The sequence below is a fragment of the Ambystoma mexicanum genome, chromosome 12 (genome assembly GCF_040938575.1).
Source record: "Ambystoma mexicanum isolate Mex_15411 chromosome 12, UKY_AmexF1_1, whole genome shotgun sequence".
Taxonomy (NCBI): domain Eukaryota; kingdom Metazoa; phylum Chordata; class Amphibia; order Caudata; family Ambystomatidae; genus Ambystoma; species Ambystoma mexicanum.
The window spans coordinates 1,234,603,618-1,234,624,667 of record NC_090936.1 but is presented as its reverse complement, the minus strand read 5'-3'; the positions used below and the strand labels follow the sequence as shown (position 1 = coordinate 1,234,624,667).

At 45.0% G+C, this 21,050-nt stretch overlaps 1 protein-coding gene across 3 annotated transcripts in view; it reads right to left on the bottom strand.

Moving 5' to 3' along the window:
* NT5DC3 (5'-nucleotidase domain containing 3) overlaps positions 1–21,050 on the bottom strand; it is a 1,183,405-nt gene that overhangs the window by 467,870 nt on the left and 694,485 nt on the right. For all 3 annotated transcript variants that reach the window (XM_069629921.1, XM_069629920.1, XM_069629922.1), the window contains exon 12: positions 13,227–13,367. In XM_069629921.1, coding sequence (XP_069486022.1) covers positions 13,227–13,367 — 141 coding nt within the window. The remainder of the gene's footprint in view (positions 1–13,226; positions 13,368–21,050) is intronic.

Below are 21,050 nucleotides of genomic sequence, written 5' to 3'. Positions count from 1 at the left end.
TTATTTATCCTATGGAATGGAGAATAAAAAGACTAGCTAAACTTTGTGCAAAGTGTGAATGTTAATATCCTCAACTTAAAACTTACAGGAGACGCACAGTAGAGACCCAGTAGTTTTTCTGGATGTTTTGGTCAAATCTAACCAAGAAAAAAATCATCAATGAATTTCATCGTAAACCAACCAGCTCTAACATGCTGCTTTATGCCAGCAGTAATCCTCCCACACTGTTATGGAGTATACCATACAGTGAATTTGTGAGAATTCAACGGAATTGCACCAAATTGGAATGCTTTGATAAAGAACGCAAATACACTGCAATGAATGTCGTCAAAGATATCCGAAAGCCATTCTAGAGACAGCCTACCTAAAAGCCTGTAATTAGAATTGAGGTTCTCTATTATAAACCAACAGAGTGCCGAAGGAACTGGAAAAGAATAATGAAACCAGATTAATCCTCACATATGGTACCCACTCAATCATATGCAAGATCTTGCATCGACACTGGCACGTGCTAGAATTAGATGACACATTCCCAGGGGAACGTGTCAATGTAACATTCAGAAAATCAGCATCCCTCAAAGACTCACTGGTATGCAGTTTTATGCCCGCGAAAAATCACAATCTTGAACACTCTTCCTTGGCTAAATATGAACACTACAGGTTTCTTCAAATGCACAAAGTGCAAAGCATGCAAACATGCCTCAATAGAACCAACTATTTACATCCCTCATTAGGCCATACAGCGCAATTGAAAACAAAAATCGCGTGTAATACGGAATTTGTCGTATATGCTCTCATGTGTCTGTGTAACATAGGGAGCACTATTGGAAAACAAACTTAGAATCTTACAACACATGAGAGATATTAAAAACCTTGATCCATCCTACCCAATGTCCATACACTTCAGAGAAGTGCATGAAGGCAAGGTAGAAAGTCTATGATTTTTTGGATTACACCACATTAAAGAAAATCCTCAAGGGGAAATTTCCCATCCCATCCTCATCACCCCTTACCTCCAACAGATTGTTACATTAGTTACACAAGTGCAATGTTGTGTTTTTTAATGTTTTTATCACGATGCCCGCGAACAACAGCTACGCGCAAATCCAACATGGGGATCGTTTAAAAATATCTGACGCAGCTTATGTTTTTAACCATCCAAACACTGGGCGCGTCCGATGTCCGCAGACATCACGCCGTACCTTGATTGGTTTAGGGGGCTGTCCGCAGAGCCAATAGGGAAGTGAGTCTGTGGACCAAACCCAGATATCACTATTTTTTGTTACCTACTTTTCCGCTGTTTAAAAAAACCAAAAAAACTACTGGACCGATTTACACCCAATTTACAAAAGCACGCTTTTGGGACCAAGCCGCCGCGCCTGCCGTAAATTTGGCGAAAGCCCGTATAGCGGTTTGGGCTGTAGGAGGGAGCAACGTTTTTTTCCATTGCGTCTATGAGGAAAACGACACATTTTGGGACCCCCCCACACCCAAATACCACGTTGCCCCTTCAGGACGACACCACACCACACTTTGTATAATCAATCTGAGGGGGTCATATACTTTTTCTGCAATGTTTGGTGAAGATTTGTCCAGGGGGGGCGGGAGGGTCTGGGTGGGGTCTCTAGGGCCATGTCCATGTTTAGAGCTAGGCCAATCGATCCACTGTTGCAACTGTACAAGGCAAGGCGGCTTTGGTTGCCAGATTCGGGATGGAACTGTGGGGCTACTCTAATGTTAGTGCGGTCCACACAGCGGAGAACCACTTCGTCACAAAACTGTTGGGCCTGCCAGCTTCGGCTCCAAATTTTGGGGCGCTTGCGAAATTGGGCTGTACACTGGGGATGTGGTTTCTCTGCAGCCAGTATTGCACTGGCTTAGGTTATGGGGCAATACCATACTTACCCACAAATTGATTATCTCTCTGATTGACAAGGATTCGGGAGGCAGGTTCCCATGGCTGTCTCATAGTAAGAAACAGATGGTGATTAATATCACGCACCTGTATCCACCCTGTAACAGGCATTCTCGTGGAGAGATACAACTATGGACTGCTCGTTTTTATGAGTTTGTGAGTGCGAAATGAGAAAGTACGGAATTATTCAAACCTATGACCATCATGTCCCCAGGTGTTCAAAGCTATCTGTTGTGGGAAGAGTTCCCAGCGGATCGCGTACTCATATCCAGGGAACTGTTTAATTGTATCTCTCTATGGACAGTGGTGGCAGCCTGTGCCGGGGGAGAGGCGGGATGGTGACGGGTCCTGCCCTGTGTGTGAGGTGCTCTACGTAGACTTGGCCCATCTGGTATTTTTCTGTCTCGTCTATGTGCGGGCTAGAGGCTTGTTCTTACGTCCCTTATTACAGGAACTGGGTTTTGCACAATGTCAGCCTGCCCTAATATACTTGTTGTAGGGGGACTCACTACGTGTGGGCTAGTCTTTGCTCGCATATCTGAAATCAGCACTTTATCTGCAGAAACAAATGCCAAGTAGAGTTTTATAAAATTAGATTATGCACAACTATTAATCTGGGCTTGGTGTTTTTAGTGGCCTTTCATGATGTTTTATGCTGTATTTTACTGTCACAATTGAAATGTATTTTTGTATTTTGCACTGTTTTCATGGAATGTTCTTTGCATATCCGAAATAAACAAATATATATCTATCCCTACCGCTAACAACGAAACACAAACTTAGCCTAGAGACTTTCTCACTCCGCCTTGCAAGGCTTATGCTGGCTGGTGCATGACCGCCTCTAAACAATGTCTCTGAGATTCGTCTGCTTGACTTCCCAAAGTTTCTCTTACAGTTCAAGTAAACAAAGGTCTTGTAGGGGTGGGAATGTGAGGGGGTAAAGAGGAAGGGGGAAAATATGAAATTGCGAACTGGCGGTGGACTCGCCCAATTCTTAAGAAAACCATAGACGCTGAAGGACTGCATACTGTGACCGATGGAGGGGGTGGGAACCAGGAGGGCTACCCGGACACTGGAAGGTGGGGTAGGAGGGGGGGGGGGGGAGTAGAGGGGGGGTGGCTGTTGCTGGGAATTTGTTGAAACTGTTCAATTAAAGTTCTTAAATGTGTCTTGGGGGAACAGTATTGAGGTTGATTGGGGGGTGTGGGGAGAGGGGAACAGGAGTTGGAAGTTATGGGGTGGTTATCATAAAATGCCAATAAGAAGTGTTTTAAAAAGTAAACAAACATCTTGGATTTCACCACAAAGTAAAATGGGTACACTTCTGATCCCCCCACCCACCAAGTTAGTTCTGGTCTTTTCACACAGTTCCAGCAAACAAGTCTCTTGAATTTGTACATCTTACAGTTGTTCAACTGCTGTCTCTCATTCACCCCTCCAGAGTGCCTCAGATGTGTGCCAACAGTAAGTTCTTGTGGCCCCATGGGGACCTTCTCCTTGAGGTTTTAAGATACTTTATGTTTCCACCTGCTTTGAATGGCTTGGACGCAATCAAGATTTCCGCTCTGGGTTCGCTTAGATTCTCTGGACCCTTCTCAGATATTTTTCTTAATGTACCTTTTCACTGAACCCCTTGTGGGTTATGTATTTCAAGTTCATTCCCTTTTGATATTGGCTTCGCTTTCTAGCTTCTCAGAAACTCTGAAGGGTAGCCGCTTTCAACTAAACACCATTTGCGTATTGCTATCTGTAAGAAACCTGAAGGTGTCTCCCTAGCTAGTCCTGGGGATCTGTCATACAGGAGCCCAGGACACGGCCATCGCTATTGGATCCAGGTCCTGGGGATGGACCAGTGAGGCAGGATCACCTGAATGGGGGATCCTCAGGGAGTGGGACTCCAATGGGTGAGACACAGTATTTCCCTTCCTTTAACACCTTTTCCCATCATCTCACGCAGGACATTCCAAACCACTGCCCTCCCCTACATTTTCACCACAATCTTTTTCGCACAACACAACGGAATAACACGAGAGCCGTTTACCTGACATATCCCAATACCAGGATCAGGCAAAGTCAGGCAATTGATCCGAATCACATACACCTTACGACCCTTTCCCTTCCCCACAGGCATAAAAAGGTTGAGCCAGAAAGCGCAGTACGAGAAAGGCGAACACAGCAGACAGCACGTCGAGACAGTTACCACGCAGCAGTTCAAGTGAAGGAGCAAGGCAGCAGGAAGAGAGAAGGTGACTAGGAGAGAAGTGATCTTGCCCTTTTCGTCCCAGGCCTGCAGAACCTTTGTGGAAGGGAATCTTAGACCGCGAACAACAGCACAAGTGTCCTGCTGCAGATGTCAATGGTACACAGTGCAAGACTATGCTGTCAAGGCGGAGTAGAGGAGACTCCTGCGCCCGTGGTACCGGGCTTGACTCCAAAGAAGCTGAAAGCCAAGAGGTTCATCAAAGCCGGTGTGTCGAGGGGAGAATCGATAAGCACCGGGCTGTGTTAAGTGAAACGCACCAAGCGGCAAGTTGAACCAAATTGAATGAACTAAGTAATGAACTGTGAAGTGTTAGAGGGGAGACCAGCTGTTGAGGGAGACCGGCACCATGTGGGTGCTAAACTCTAGAGACTCTGGTCGAGATCCCCATCTGAGTAAAAACTACAGTAACCAGAAGGCCATAGGAAGGCCACCAAAGGAATTCAAAGTGGGCATATGCGAGGGGTGAGCAAAGGCCCAATACAATTGAAAGACTGATACGTAAGTTGGCTGAAAGAAAGGGAAGTAAATCCTGCAGTAAGAGTCTAGAGTCCCAAGAAACACTGTTTTGGAACTGTTTAAAAGACATTAAAAACTGTGGAATAAAATGTAGAAGGATCAGTCCAGAAGAGGGGGACTCGGGGGTAAAACCACCACCCAGGTAGAATTTTGGAAACAAACTTTCATTTGTTAAAGGACCTTTTTGTTTGATTATCTGAACACATTAGGTATGAACGCAAGAGACATTCTAAGGAAACTAGACTTGACCATTTACGGTCCTGAAAACTGCCATTTGAACCGTCGTCTCGTGCAAGAGAAGCCCGAGACTGTACTGTGCTCCACCAACTCCACCTTACCCCGTGCACCAAACGTGAGAAAGGCAGACACAAGCCACTGAGTCCAGACTTATTATTTGAGAACACTTCTTTCTTTTCTTGAGAACTATCCCACACCCGCTTTTGTAGTAGTTGTAAGGTGGGCAATAGGTTTCTTAGTATAGGCCCTTTTTTTTTTACTTGATGCCACTAGGAATGCCTTATTTTTATTTGATGGTGGACACCTGTCCAAAACTTAGATTTCGGTTTAGATTAGGCGTTTTTCCAACCTGCACACCATTTTCATTGTTCAATAAACACCCTCGAACTGTGATCATTTGTGTTCGTCTTACTTATTGTCACCATGAGTTCCTCACACATCTTTCGGTTTATAATAACCCCTTAGGGGTTTTGGTCCTCAAGTTAACCACTTTCCGGTATTTCACTCGCTTTCAGGTTTCCAAAAATGCCTTGCGGGTTGTGGTTCTCAGGTTAAGCCCTTTTTGGTACTTCTCTCAGTCTCTGTTGGTTTATAAGCCCATTGGCCTTCTTTGTCACTCTGTTTGCTTTCTCTGTGTTCTGGCCACGGAAGGAGTGACCACCCCCCACAAAGAAGGCTCTCTGGAAGTCTGCAGTAAATAGGACAAAGTCTTTTCAGTTTGAAAGCCACTCCAATGCAATTACATGGCTGTTTGCAGAAGACTCTGTTGTGACTGTTAGAGTGCAGCGTACACTGAAGCTGGTGAGTGGTGTGCGGCATCCCTGACGACTCGATTGCTCCTCTAGGGTGTGAAGGCATCGTGGAGTAAGACACAGACAACAGATTCTGAATTAGGAATAAAACTTTATTAACTTAAAAAAGGCCCATGTTGCCCTACAATATGGTGGGATTTACCTACCAAAACAAGACTAAGGAAAGCTAGAGTAAAAGAGTTCAAGTTAGGAATCGGTCTGTGTCCAAAACCTACACTTGCCCTCACAACTAATCTATACAATGTGTAGGGATGTGAGCAACTAGCAAAACAGTGTTCAACACAAAGGCCGGAGCTCCTCCAGCTCACAGCTTTCTTTCAGCTCCCTTCCCCAACTATAAAACTGTTCCAACGAAAGTCTCAGGACTGCATTAAGTTCAGGATGATATAGAGTGAACAAATACTTGAGGGTCCCTTCCCCAAGTTCCAAAACACAGTTCCAGACACAAAATACCTTGAGACTCCGTCCTCAAGTCAATAAGTAGCTTAAACCTCAGAGTTCCCTTCCCCACCACATTTGCAGCCTCTGTATATGGTGGGTCTTTGTAAAACATATCTCAACAGAGTTGCAGTTCATTCAGTTTTTCAGGTATATTTGATTATTCACAATTTCTCCCACTCTGTTGGTTAATATACTTTTCTTTGGTTCACTTGTTAAAGTTCATCTCTAAAGTTCCATTCACCCTGCAGTTCAACATATATTGGGTTCACTTGTATTGTTAAAGTTCCGTTCACCCTGCAGTTCAACATGTATTGGTTTCATTTCAATTCAGGGTTTTTGTTCACGCGTAGGTTCAGCATGTATGAATTTCACTTGCATCAAAGTTTCATGCACTTTTTAGCTTGGCACATGATGGTTTTATTTAACTTTTAAAGCCCCATTCATTTGTAATCTTCATAGGTAACAGTTCTGATTGTTTATTCAGTTTTCTTTCAATTACATGAAGATGCTTGTTAAGCTTTTATTTCAGTTCATTTTGCTGTTTTATACTTTCGTAGATTGCTTTTTATAACGTGCTCAGCACTCCCAGACTTTTGAAAACGTGCTCTCATGTACACGCGACCACTCCCCTACAAAGTTATTCTCAATAGTTGAATAGTAAACGAGGATTTGGATCGGAGACCTTTGAAAACGTGTATTTTTATTCACGCGACCACTCCGATACAAAGAAATCCTCTGCTTAAATTCAATCACTCGCATACCAGGTTTCCACTTTCATAGAAACTAACTGGTTGCTTCTTTGCAAGTTCCCGCAGCGCAGCTCTCATGGCCATCTGTTCTCCACCCCCAGGCTCCACCATCTGCCCCTCAGGCACTCCTGGATCGGCTTCTGACCCCAACAGAACAAGCACTTCGAACACCAGAAAAAGGGGCAGCCTCACCGGAACGGCTCCCTTTCCAGCGTTTGTTCGGTTCCACAGAGCCCCAGCTCCTGGGCTGCACTCCCATGAACCGTCGGCATGCCGCACACTTATAGCTCCTAGCTGCTTCTCTTGGCCTCTCTGCTGCTGCTTTGCCATCATCACCACTGCCTCTCTTGACACCATGTGATTGGGCCTCCTTTTATGCACCTCAGCCCTTTAACAGGCTGCAGGTGCGAATGTACAATCAGGCCTGTCTGACCATTGTTAAGAGGACATGCCTGACCTTTACAACTCTCAGAAGGCCTCTTTTTCATCTCAGTACCAGAGTGGTAAAAGCACCTAGTCTTCCTTACCCATGGTTGCCCCTTATTCTTTCCAGTACTGTCAGTAGTCACACATGGGGAAGTCAGGTGAGTTGACTCACAATAGCCCAAAAATGAAGGGAAGGATTGGTTTGGTCATTAGTAGGAAAAGGGGGATACCATGTCTCTCCCAAGGGTATTCCACTCCCAGTCCCCAAAGACCCTCCACCCAGGTGCTCCTCCCTCTCTTGTCCACCCCCAGCATCAGGATCCAAGAGCCAAGGTCTTTCCATGGCCACCTAGGCAGAGGATCCATGGGGAATAGGAGTGATAATACCCTAAGGTTTCTCACAATGGCTGCAATAAAGGATTGACTGGAGTTGTTGGCTGAACAGCTCTGGTTGGCTGATGTCTTGTGGGCGGGCTACCCAGATCTTGGCTGTAGTTTTTTTCCTATTTTCTCCAACTGCTTCTCTAACGACTATCCTGCTCTCCTCACTAAACCTGGTAGGAAGATGTTTAAAAAGGACATCCGGGTCTCCAACCCAGGCCTCCCCATCACTGAGAACTATACCAGTGCCTCCTCCAGGAAAACTTTCACCGACATCCTCTTTGTCGTTCCCTCAACAGACCTATGGACCCTACATATGGTCTCTGTGCTCTATACTTTCTCTTTTTCTCCCATTAATGGTGGCACCCGGTGGGAGGCCCTCCTGGCCTCCTTCCACTCCTCTAAGATCATAATTAATATTTATGTGAAAGGTACCATCTTGGTCCAAGGCCCTCAGGCCAACCTTCTCCTCTTCGATAGACGTTTCATCAATTTCCTTTCTTCTCCTGCTGTCCCACTCTCTCCCCTCCACTGCTTCCTCCTTGGATACCTTGCCCTCTCCTCCTTCCCTTCCTGCCACCTCCCCCAGGCTTCTTCTACACCTCCGCAGGGCGGTATCAGGTTATATTATCCCCAAATATATGGTCGCCGTAAATAATATCGCCGGGAAAAGGTTGCAGCGATATTATATGGGTGACCATATATATGGGGACAGGGGCAAAAAAAAAAAAAATACAAAAAAAGGAAAAAAAAGAAAAAAAAAAAGAAAAAAAAAGTTTGGGGTTGCGGGGTTGTCCCCCGCATGTTCCATGCAATAATGTCGCCACAAAAAACTGCTATTTTACAGCGATATTTTTGCATGGCGAGATTTTTGTGGCAACATTATTACATGGAACCCGCAGGGCGTACCTCTGATCTGTACTCCTCCCCGGAAGTCTTTCAAGGACGGCAACCTTCTCCATATTGCCACTCTTAACTCTCACTCAGCTGTCAAACACTCCTCTGACATCTGTCGCCTTCTGGAGGAACTTGACCTCGATGTCCTCGGTCTCACGGAGACATGGTTCACGGCCAGCTCTGTTACGTGCTTTGACACTCTCCTCCCTGACGGCTACAAGATCCTCTCCATGCCCAGGTCCAACCGATCCAGAGGGGGGGGTGTAGCCCTGATCTTCCAATTGGATTCCTGCTTCTGTCATTCCAACGCAGGCCTACTCCTCTTTCGAATGCCTCGTCTGCAGGTTCTCTCTCTCTCTACTAGCCATTCCCTTACTGTGGCTACTATCTACCGGCCATCTGATCAGATCTCCTCCTTCCTCTCTGAGTGGGCAGACCTCTCTTCTTCCCTCCTGGTTTCGATAATTCAACTCCTCCTTCTTAGAGACTTCAACATCCACCTGGATGCTTCCTATCCTTCCTCTGGACTCTTTCGCGACCTTTGCAACTCTCTCTCACTCTCTATTCTCCCCTCTGGCCCGACTCACTGTGCAGGGCATACTCTGGATGTTCTGATCTCCTCAGACCTTCCCCTTTCTATCCCTCTCACCACTCCTCTCTCCTGGAGTGATCACTTTCTCCTTTCCTCCCAGCTCACCCTCTCTACCCTTCAGGCCAAGCCAATTCCATCACTGCCACCCACCTTCTCAGGCATCCGACCCATGAAGCGCGTGTCAGTTCAGGCTTTCGCCGCCACTTTCTCACCCTCCTTTCCCCCTTTGGCTGACTCACACCCTGACACATCCCTCTTCATGGTCCACTCTGCTATATCTGATAGTCTCGATGTTCTTGCATCTGTCATGAGGATCCGAATGAAGCCCAAAGCCAAGTACAACTCCTGGTACTACTCAGACCTCGTCACCCTTAAACGCAAGTGCAGGGTGGCTGAGAGGAAATGGCGTGCTTCATGTACCTCCTCTGACAAACTGGCCTGCCGCCTGCTCCAAATGCAATACCGGCTATCTGTCCTCACAAAGAAGAGAGCTCACATCCCAGCCAGCCTCTCCGCGGCATCTAACAACTCGGCTGAACTCTTTAAAATCTGAAAGAAACTGGCCAATCCTGCCACGGTCTCTACCTTTCCTGTCCCTTTCCAGGCCCTCTGCCCAGCACTGGCTTCTCATTTCATCTCTAAAACTCAGGACATCCTATCCTCTCTCTCCTCCTCTCCCCTTCCTCCCTCTACTCCCTGCTCATCCTCTGGCCCTTTCTCTGCCACCTTGTGTTCCTCCTTCGCTGCCTTTCCGCCGTTCACCACAGACAAGGTTTCTAGTCAAGTCTGATCTATGAAAGTCTTGTCAAAACAGGTTCATCCCTGTTCCTCCAAAACCATTAAGGACCACATTGACTCCCTGGCTCCTGCCAGACTTCTGCAACCACACCTTCGCCACTGGAGTATTCGCTTGCACGGTGAATCACTCCCTTGTGCACCCTCTTGTTAAGAAACCCTCTGCCGACCCTTCTGGCCCGGCTAACTATCACCCAATCTCCATCACTCCTTTCCTGGGCAAACGTTTGGAAAAGCTGGCCATCTCCCAGCTCAATCTTCACAGTGAATCTGTTGGTTGTCTCTATGATCATCAGTCTGGCTTCAGAGCTGCCAGAAGCACGGAAACTGCTCTCCTGAACATCCGTGAAGACCTGCTCTCCAACCTCGATTCCAACACCCCCTGCGTCCTCATCTTACTTGATCGCTCTTCTGCCTTTGACACAGTGAACCACGCCATCCTGCTCAACCATCTGTGATAACCTGGGGGATCACCGGTCAGGCCTTAGTATGGCTGACTTCTTTCCTCTCTGATCGACCCTCCCAGGTTCAACTTGGGTCCTTCCTCTCCTCTATCTCTACCTCTACCTGTGGTGTTCCCCATGGGTCTAATCTATCTCCCTGGCTGTTCAACCAATACCTGGCACTCCTTGCCCGCTGCATCGCCGCTCTCTGCCCCAACTTCTAGTGCTATGCGGATGACTCAGCTCCTTTTCAGGCTACCCTCAGCCACCTCTTCTCGCTCTCTCATCTCCGACTGTCTGTCATCCAGGAGTGGTGTGCCGCCAATGATCTCTGCTTTTATGCCAGCAAGACCGAGATTCTCCTCATCGGCACACCCGCACCCTCCTTGCCGGTCTCTCTGGCCTGCCTCTCTTGGGCCCCTTCCTGCTCCCACCTGCGAGGCTAAAAACCTTGAGGTCATCTTCGACTCCACACTCTCCTTCTCTCCTCACATCTCCGACGTCTCAAAGAAATCACACTACCAGCTGCACCTCCTCAGAGGTATTCTTCCTTTCCTCTCCTTCCCCCAGAAGCTCACTGTCTTCAGAGCTCTGGTTCTTTCTAGGCTGGACTACTGCAACAGCCGCTTTCTAAATCTGCCTGCTTCTACTCTCCACTCTCTGCAACTCATCCAAACAGGACTGCGAAACTTGTCCTTGGACTCAAGCCCAGGGATTGTATCTCTCCAGGACTGAAATCTCTGCACTGGCTCCCAGTGGCTGCCAGGATTAAGTACAAAACCCTTTGCATTGTCCACAAGGCCTTCTGGGGCTTGGGGCATCAATACCTTCAACTCTCTCTTCCTAAATATCTTCCTTCTTGAGCTCTTTGCTCATCTGCCTCCAACTCCCTCAGGGTCAGTCGCTTCTCCAAGCAACGAGTTGGTGGTAGATCTCTTTCTTCAGCTGGGGCCTCCCTCTTTAACAGCCTCCCTGAAACTTGAGGAGAATCATCTCCAGTTCCAGAAGGACCTCAACACCTCTCTCTTTGCTTCTGCTTTTTCTCCTCCTCTCACCTGCTGACTTCCTGGCTGAAACTGAAGCTGCACTGGTTACCTGGCCACCCTCTGATCACGGGCCCAAGTCCCCTCCCCACAAGTCGCACACCTGCACTGCCTCCCTGGCAACCCCCCACACTTGGGGACTGTTTTCTGTATCCCTACAGGCCCACTACCAGCACTTGACATGTGATGCTTGCACTTACCCTTGCACATGCCACCTACTGGCCTTACTTTTGCTTATTGTTATTTATTCAATTATCCCATGTACTGCACTGTCCCATCCCCTCTCCCCGCACTTTCCCCTTCCCAGTCCCATGCCCTTGCGCGATCTGAATGACACTTGGCCTACTAGGATCGTTGTCCGTCTTCCCTTTGTTCCCCCTCCCTTGCCTCGCCTTGAAACACTTGTGTATACGCACGTTATAAATGCCATATCATATTTTATACTGACCTGAAAGGTCACTACAAACTGGCCAGCAATGTTTTTTAAGCGGTATGGGGTACTATGGATATTCATGAAGGCACTTAAAGAGGCGACAGGGACTAGGACCCTCCCAACTGCCACGTCCCCCTCTGGGGTAGGAATGTCTCAACTTCCACCATGGTAGGTCTCGCACTTTAGGCTGAGAGGGTTCCCCATCTCCTCTTTACAACGTCAGATTACACATTTGCTACAATAAGAACACAAATTAAGCAGAAGTACAAAAGGAATCGACAACAAGCAACCTTTTCCCTTATGCCACCAGTGAAAGTATGTGGAGGGTCTGAGAATGTGGGCAGGGCACTGTTAACTGGTTTCTGCACATGGTATACGCCCACGGCTTCCTCCATGCCGAAATCAGAGGCTTAACAGTGTACAAGGTTTGGACGTCTGACATCCAATTCGACAGAAGAACGTGACTTACTTCAATAAATAGCAAAGCACAGGGACAGCAGTAATGAGAAGTGCAAATGGCCAAACCAGCCCTTATACAGAGGCCTCTAATTTTCTCCTACTCTCTCCAGAAGCCAGCGTCTGGCCAGAAGCCACATCGCCGGGTGTGAAACAAAAACTGCAAGAGGGAATAAAATAGAAAAAATAACTTTCCCTGCTATGCACTCCATCTCTGGAACAAGTTACCAATGCAGATAAGACAGGCCCCTGCTATCCTACACTTCAGAAAGGAAGGCCCTACTCTTCAAATGACAGCTCAACAATCCCTGACTGGGCCACTTAACCGTAATTCTCTACCTCCCTTGCTGCCACGATCCTTTCCAGCTCATCTGCTACCCTGACACCCTACTTTTAACCCCTCTGTACAGCACTGCATGGCTAGCTAGGTTTGGACTTTATATATATTACATACATTACATTACTGTGTTAATCCATTTCCCTGGGTCGCTGCACCCCTATTTCAACACACACGCAGTGACTGAGTAGCTCAAGTTCTGCGCAAAGTTTTAATATGGTCTAATTGGTCATATTTCCAGGTAGGTTATTAAGGACCCCTCTGGGGTGTTATCAACGTGATCTTCTGTGCAGTAAAATGTGGCCCAAGTCCAGTATTAGAATGCCATTTGTTTCTAATGTTTCATCATGCCACTGTGTCCATTTAAATTTTAATAAGTTTACTAAACTAAGCAGTCTCAATACACAGGTGTTATGGCGATGCATTAATGCAGAACACTTTGGCTGCATCCCCAGCAAGACGTACAGGTAATTTGAATTTCTTCACGCACCTGCATGCGCTCCAGCAATCCGGTCAGGCCCTGCAGCCAGGTCATCGTCTCAATGTACTCCACCGTGTTCATGATTTTAATCTCAGATCTTAACTCTGGTATGATGGCCCCAGTTCGCCAGCCATGCTTTAACGTCAAGTCCTGTTTGCCCATAAAAACAAAGATATCAGAATTAGTCTTGCATGCAAAGGTAATGGTCCAAGGCCAACAACTCTTTCCTGCCCTAATTGCCCAAGACACATGGTGGGCAGTTAATTTGCGGCATAAGCTAAACAAATGCTATACTGAAGTCTTAAATGGTTTGCAGGACATTCTCATTCAGTGGGAAATATTTGGAAATAAATGGCAAACCAATGGACAAGTGTGGCATACAGAAATATAACCGAGAAGGTCAAAATGAATGAATAAATGTCACAGGGGACTATGGTGGCTCAACACCAGCTGGAACTGTGTCACAAGCCATTTATGGCAAGGCTCACAGGTTAGACCCAACATCTGGGAGCTCATTACAGAAGCTTTGCACCAGCACAACTGCAGTTTTGCACTGCATTAGTACTAGGGACACAAATCGCCCTACTGCCAAAAAGACATACTCTACTAGCACAATGTTTGTCCTAGTGTCAACTGTCACGGTTTTATTACACAGCACACTCCAGTCAGGGACTCCTTCCCCAACAATGAAGGCGACGCACAATAAAAACGCTTTTTATCTTTAATATACCACGGATTCTTTGAAAAGGCCTCCAACCCGTCTCCCACCCAACCTTCACAAACACCCCGTGTCACAATGGACTAGGATCTAGGCTGGTGTGTCTCAATAAGATATGTATTCATTTATTATTTAATGAAAAAGGAAAGATACTCAAAATACAGCAGCCACCAATATGTGGCAACACAAATGCAATGATTCCTACAGATATCCTATCACCGTTTACACAGATCTTTAATGGCAAAACAGGAAAAAGAACAGTTTTTAATCAAATGATAGCACCAAGGTTTAGCACTCCCCCCTGCAACACTCACCCACCAAACATCAGCTAACTTAATTCCTTTGAATGGAAGTCAGTGGCAAGGAGTAAGGATAGAGAGAGAAAATCATATTTGGTGTAAAGCCCCACAACCCCAAGATGGGAAGGCAGAAAAGAAAGTGAAAACTTATTTTTGTAGCAAAACGGCAGAATCGGGTTTTGATTATTACTCACACAGCTAGTCACAACTGCTGTGGGACAGAATAAAAGGAAATTCGTGTTGCTTCACTAGAGGAGACAGGGAAGCTTAGAGACTACTAATCAGCGCACCAGGGCAACGTGGAAATTAGGTAGGAAAATCGATTTTGGGGAGAAAGCAAATGCAAAAGGAAAAATACAAACGGCAAACGAAAATTCGTTTTACACAGGATTCACAATGACAGGCAGCTATTGACGGGGTTGCTCTCAATGGGACTACAGTTTGGGTTTTTTAAAAGAACAGATGCAAATTAGGAGTTTGAGGGGTAATGCACACAATACGCTGGCAAATTCGTTTTTCAGTTACAAGGAGACTAATTCTTTCGAATTTTAACCAACTTGTACTGTGAATTTTAATGGGGAATTAAGTGATTTACTTCAAAATAATGCTAAGGATTTATACAGAGAACAGAGATCTATCAAAGGAAAACACTAACATACACAGGCTAATCAAGATTCTTCCATGGGAAGGTGAATGAATTATACTGGCAATTTGAGGGTTTCAATGGGATTTTCAATGGGGGAAATATTGGATGCAATGTTACAAAAAAAGGAAAGGTTTATGCAATTTAGGGCTGGGGTTACTTGCTACTTACAAGGTAAGCCTTGGCTCGGGATTCTGGAAAGCCAGCTGGATCCCAGGACATTCTGGGCAGCTAGGACATGGGATCTGGTCACTGCACTCTCCTGGATGGGATTCTAGACAACCAGCTGGATCTCAGGATACTCTGGACTGCTAGGACATGGGATCTGGTCACTGCACTCGCCTTGGTATATGGGTCAGCTGCCTCCTCTCCATCCTCCTCCTGTCTCCCTGGATTCCTGTGTGTCCCTAACCTAGTACAGTTCCCCCCTTATTTAGCACAAATGACATCACTCAATTTACAATCTAGGGGCAGTACGCTATAATTACTACTACCCCCGGATAAGACAGTTCACCATTCCTCTCACCGCCTCCTGGCATTATTGGTTCAAGGGCAGAGAGCACCATTTGTCTGTTTGGTATTTATTACAGTTCTTTGTTCTCAGGTCACCTTTTTAGCCAAACAGAGTTATGCCTCATAACTTCATATTTATACTAGCCCCGGCCACGTGAACCAGATATGCAGTTGAGGCCGGTCTTGGGGAGTTAGATAAATCAATTGCCAAATCCGTACGATGTAGCATGGCCATTTGGTGCATTTTTGTCTTTTTCACACAATGCATAACAGTTATAACTCTGCAAATGATCAAGCATGTTCATAATTTCTATCTCCATCTTTCCATCAACTGTCACATTTGCCCCATTTTTAAATCATGATGCAAAGCAATTAGAGCTGCGGAGTCCTCTTTTTTAGGGGGCTGTGTGGCAGAGGACTACTATGAACATGTAGGTAATGAAAAAAGCCACAGGAACAGCTACCCGCCTACACACGTACTAGGTGTGCCTAGTTGCAAAAAGTGCTTCCTTTTTTTTGTATTTAATCAAAAGATTTTTACAAAATGACATTTTGTCATAAAATTCGCATACAACAGGTGGTCTCGCTGAGTGAAACAGATGGTCTCGCTAAAATGTGCCGTCCTCGCAGACTATGATCGTGGCAGATTAAATGATTCTAATATTTTGTATGTAGCTAGCTGCCATTTTGTCTTGTCTCCTCCCATTAAGCGAGCCCAACAAGTGTCTTCGTCAGCTATGATAAAATCTGAAAAAATATGTCTCAAATAACGGCTTCTCACTTGTTGGTTTGCGGCACATTTTAGCAGTAAATGACGTATTGATTCTGTTTCTTGTACATTGCAAAAACGACAGAAATTGGATGCAGTTTTGCCTCTTATTGCCAGGATCTCATTTGTAGGCAAAAGATTGAGGCGAGCACGTAGCAGCATGTCTCTCCCCTTCCTGCAGGGGAATTTTTTGATGAATTCTTGTAATTCATTTAGTCTTTTGACATTTGGTGGCAAGTGTGCAGTTAGCTTATTTTTTTCCGCGCTTTCCAGAGTTCGTATCCAATCGTATTCTCGCAATTTTTTGAGGACTTGTTTCGGATTGGTGATTAATGTATCTTCATTCACCTGTATTTGTTTCAACACCCGGATGTTGTCGTTTTTCCATTTCATTAGGCTTCCGGTAGTAGTTCGTTCAAGTTCCTGATTTATTAAGTTATAAATTGAAGGGGGCTCCGCCATCTGGCATTTCCTATAAAGCATCAGTTTTGCCTGTTCTACCGAGCTTTTGAGGGACGGCAAACTAAGCTCTTTACGAATCGAAGCACCCGCTGTTGAATTTGGCAGCATGAGGACTTTTCTCCAAAACTTTGCCTCCATTTTTGTCCAGATATCTAATGGCAAGTTTATCATGGTGTCTCCTCCATATGATAGGGTTGGCATCACCTTTTTCTTATAAAAATCTCGCACTGGTATCAGCGAGTATCTGCCAAACTTTGTCTATTGCCCTGGCTTGGGCTGCCATTTGGTTTACTTTCGTTGTTAACGCTATTTGCATAGCTTTGTCTTGTTTTGTGCTGTCTAATGTGACTCCTAGGTATTTGTAAACCAAGACTGTTTCAATCGGCTTGCCCTCAAGATTTAAGCACGGTCCTTTGTGTTTTCTAGTCGACTTCTCGAATCGCAGCAATTTTGTTTTTTTAGCATTGATTTCCAGCCTGTTATCTTGCATATACTTCTGCAAACTTGCCATTTGTCTCTGTAATCCCACGGGAGTATAGTCTAAAAGGACTAGGTCGTCCGCATATAGAAGCCTCGTTATAGATGTTTTGCAAATTTTCGGTGGGAAAGATCGTGTTGTTGCGCCTGAGACTTTTACATCACCTATAAATGCCAAGAACAAGGCCGGGGCCAATGGACACCCCTGTTTCACACCTCTGTTGATATCGGGTTTGATAGTAAACCATTTTGATCCAAACGGATCCGCATATTGGTGTCTGTATACAAAGCCTTGATTGGGTTTAGCAAGGTGGCTGGGCAATCCCACGCCTCCAATTTAGACCAGAGCCTAGCCCTGTCTATACGATCAAAGGCCTGGGTCAGATCGATGAATGCCACAAAGATGTTTGGACCCCCTTCCAGGACTTTGTTTTTCAGGACGGAAAGAAGTAGGATATTGGCCGTCGTGCCCATATTTTTCTTAAATCCCGTTTGGAATGGGTCATCACATGGAGCATTTGCTGCCCATAGCTTGAAGTGATCTAGCAACATTGCTCCAAACACTTTCCCTATGACATCAAGCAACGCGATTGGTCTGTAGTTCGCTGGGTCCTTTTTATCTCCTTGTTTAAAAATGGGTACCACTGTTGCTGATTTCCAAGACGGTGGTATGGTTCTCAGATCCAAACATTTTCTGAAGATTTTACTCAGTAGACTTGCCCACTCTTCGGGATTTGTTTTTAAGTCCACATTAGTAACCCCGTCGGGCCCCGGGGCTCTTGAGTTCTTTAAACTTAAAATCTTTAGTCGGATCTCCTCTGGGTCATCCACTTTAAGCCATGGTCCTTGCTCACATCGAACGAGTTTGGTAGAAGGTTTCGTTGGAGCCAAGTACATTGTTTCAAAATGTTTTACCCATGTTGCTTCGCCCACATCATTTATTAAGGATTTTTCTTGTACATCCATCTTGGCTCTCAAGGTGCTCCAAAATTCCCTTGTATTTCTCCCACTTATCAATTTTAAGATGTTTTCCGAGTCTTGTTGGTAGAGTTTTAACCTATGTCCTCTAACCCAGGATTTATATTGTTTTGCTGCAGCCACTGCTTCTTCATTTGCTGCCGATGTACCTTTAATTTTTGCTCTACGTTGGATTTTGCGAAGAATACGACGTTTCTCCACCAGAGATTTATCAAACACGTGTTTTGGCGGGTTTCCTCCGAATTTTTTTACAAATGCAGTTTTTTTGTACTTCGTTAGGAGCGGGATATAGTTGGTTTTGTTTACTTCTGCTGTCTCCGTCATGGAAGTAAATCTGTTCTCTAATTCCACAATGTGCTCCTTTCATATTTTTAAACGATTTCCTTGTCCATTGATTATGATGTTATCTTCCATATAGTCATTCGGGGGCTTGAGGCTTCCCAAGAAGTTGAGAGCAGGTTATGGTCGCTGGACCTTGTTCTAATTATTCCAAAGTCTTTTGTTATAGCCAAAATTGGTTCAGTAACAAACATGTAGTCTATTGTTGCCTTAGAGTTGTTCTTTTTCCATGTTGGCAGCCGCTTTGGGTCTGGGAAGGCTTCATGTAAATTGTGCAGATTTCTCGATTTCATCAGGCTGGACCATAATTCACCGCGCTGTTCTCCCGGCTGTCTGTATACTTGGCTATTTCCTTTCTCTTGGACTGTAGAGCAAATTGCGTTTAAGTCCCCGCAGATAAGGAAGTGATTTACTAAATGATCCGCGAGGGCTACATCCAATGCTTCTTCAACTTTTTCCAGGAAGGTGGTTGTTTCTGTGGCTGCTGGGTTCCAATAGACGTTTGCTATTATTAGTTGTGTTTTTCCATAGCCCTCCCTATTATTTATCTTGCGGGTCCATGAGTCTTTCACCATCAATATGTCAAGATTACTGATCAATGTCTTGTCTAGTTTAATCCCACCTCCATTTCTACAGGCAATCAGGAGCCCTGATGATGGTCTTCCCAAACGGCCCTTATTAGCGGGTGCCAAGATTAAATCAAATCCTCTCATAGAGGGTGGTTCACACAGCCAGGTCTCCTGGAGGCATATTAAATCATATGCTCCCAAGGTCATGTCACTGGCGGATAGGAGGTGAGAGTGTCCTCTCGTGTTCCATGAGCACATTTTTATTAGCTGCTTCTGTTCTCCTCCCTTGCTTGTCCCTTGTAGAATGTGCTCGACTCCAAAAAACTGCTATTTTTGCTTCTTTTCTGTTAGCGCTTTTGGCAACCAGGACCATATTCCTTTCATTGGGGCACATTTTAGTGGAAGTTCGTTCTCAATTTTGTTTTGTTGTTGTTCTTGATTCTGATCCTTTTGGGCTGTTATTTCCCTGGCTCTGTGAATCTTTCTTGGGTCTTCTTGTTTTCGTTCCTGTTTTCGGGGGGATGTTTCCATGACGCTATATATTTGTCTCTTGTCTTCTCTCTCATTTCTTCCGTTTTGGATGTTATCCTTCAAATTCGATGATTTTTGTCCTTCTCGCTTTTTCATTTCTCGCGCCTTTTCCTTAACTCTGGGACTTGTGTAACTTTTCTTTATTTGCAAGTTGGAATTCCTCTGTTTATTCAAGTTTTTATCCGGAGAGTCTTTCCTCTTCCTTTCTTTACTGTCGTATTTTTCCTCTGTCTGCGTCACTGGGTACACTTTTAAGTCATATCCCATATTTTCTAGTTCTCTTATTTTCAAGCAAGATATTTTTTAACTTCGTTGACGCTATATGCAAGTAAGTTCTAGCCTTGGTGTTTCTATGACTTGGTTCTACCACTAGCAAATCTTCTGATTTGATATGTTTTAGATTTCGGATATAGTTGAACAGCTTTAACACCGATTTTCTATTTAGTATTACCTTGTCCTCATTTTCTTCAACTTGCGTTAATTTGATCTGCCATTTCGCTTGGTCCCATTTCCTAAGTTTTTGATTGGGCCATTTGGTCATAGTTCTGTGCTGCGCACTCAATTCTCCATTACCGCCTGATGAAGTTGCAGAGATCTTTTCATTTTTTCCGCGTTTGTCTTGTTTATATTTCATATCCCTGCTCATTGGCGTATGCCCTCTTGAGCTTTTGCTTTTTCTCTCTTGTTCGTCTTGACGGTACTGAAAGTCCTCTCGCTGTGTTCGATTGGAGCGTTTGCCCTCACGGGTCTCTGGTCTTACACGGAGCTGGTAATCTACCTTCTTTAGAGTTCTGCTACTCCGTTGTTCTGATGTTCTTGATCTAGGCCTTTCTCTCTCCTTTTTTGTTTCCATCATTTGTTTCAGAATTTTTTGTCTCGACGTTTCAATTACCTCAATTTCATTTTTGTCTCGGCTACTGGTTTTTACCATTTTTTGTTTTAGTCGTTGTTCGGTCTGTTGTGAATTTACCTCTATGTCATTGTCTGCTTTGTTAGTTTTACTGGCTGATTGTAAATACAGAGTTTTAGAGATTGTCTTTGGGCTCATTTCTGAAGTAGAGTCTTCCGACACATATTGACTCAGGTTCATTAATTCCTCGTTTACCAGAAAATCAATCTTCAGTGGTGATGTATTGTTCGTTTCTAAGCTTTCCTGTTTTTTTCTAGGTTATGTATTTGTGTTCAAACTCTCCTACGGGCGTACTTTGTCTTTATGATTTGCTGGCCGCTTAAAAACTTGAAAAATCACCTCTACTGATTCTGTGCCCGGCTTGACCAGCTTAGGTGACAGTATTTTTGTTCCCCCTTTTTTTTGGACGATTTTTCGCCCCTGAATTTTTTCTCCTGATACTTCGATTGTAATTTCTGATGTGTTTGAGTTCGATGTAGACTCAAATTGGCCTGATCGGATGTTCGTCTCTCCTACTTTAGAGGCTTTTTCTATTAATGATTTGCTCGCTGTTAAGTCTATCATGGTGATCGTTTGAGTCTCTATAGTTTTTGTCGCCACTGCCTGCACCTCATCTTTCCCACGT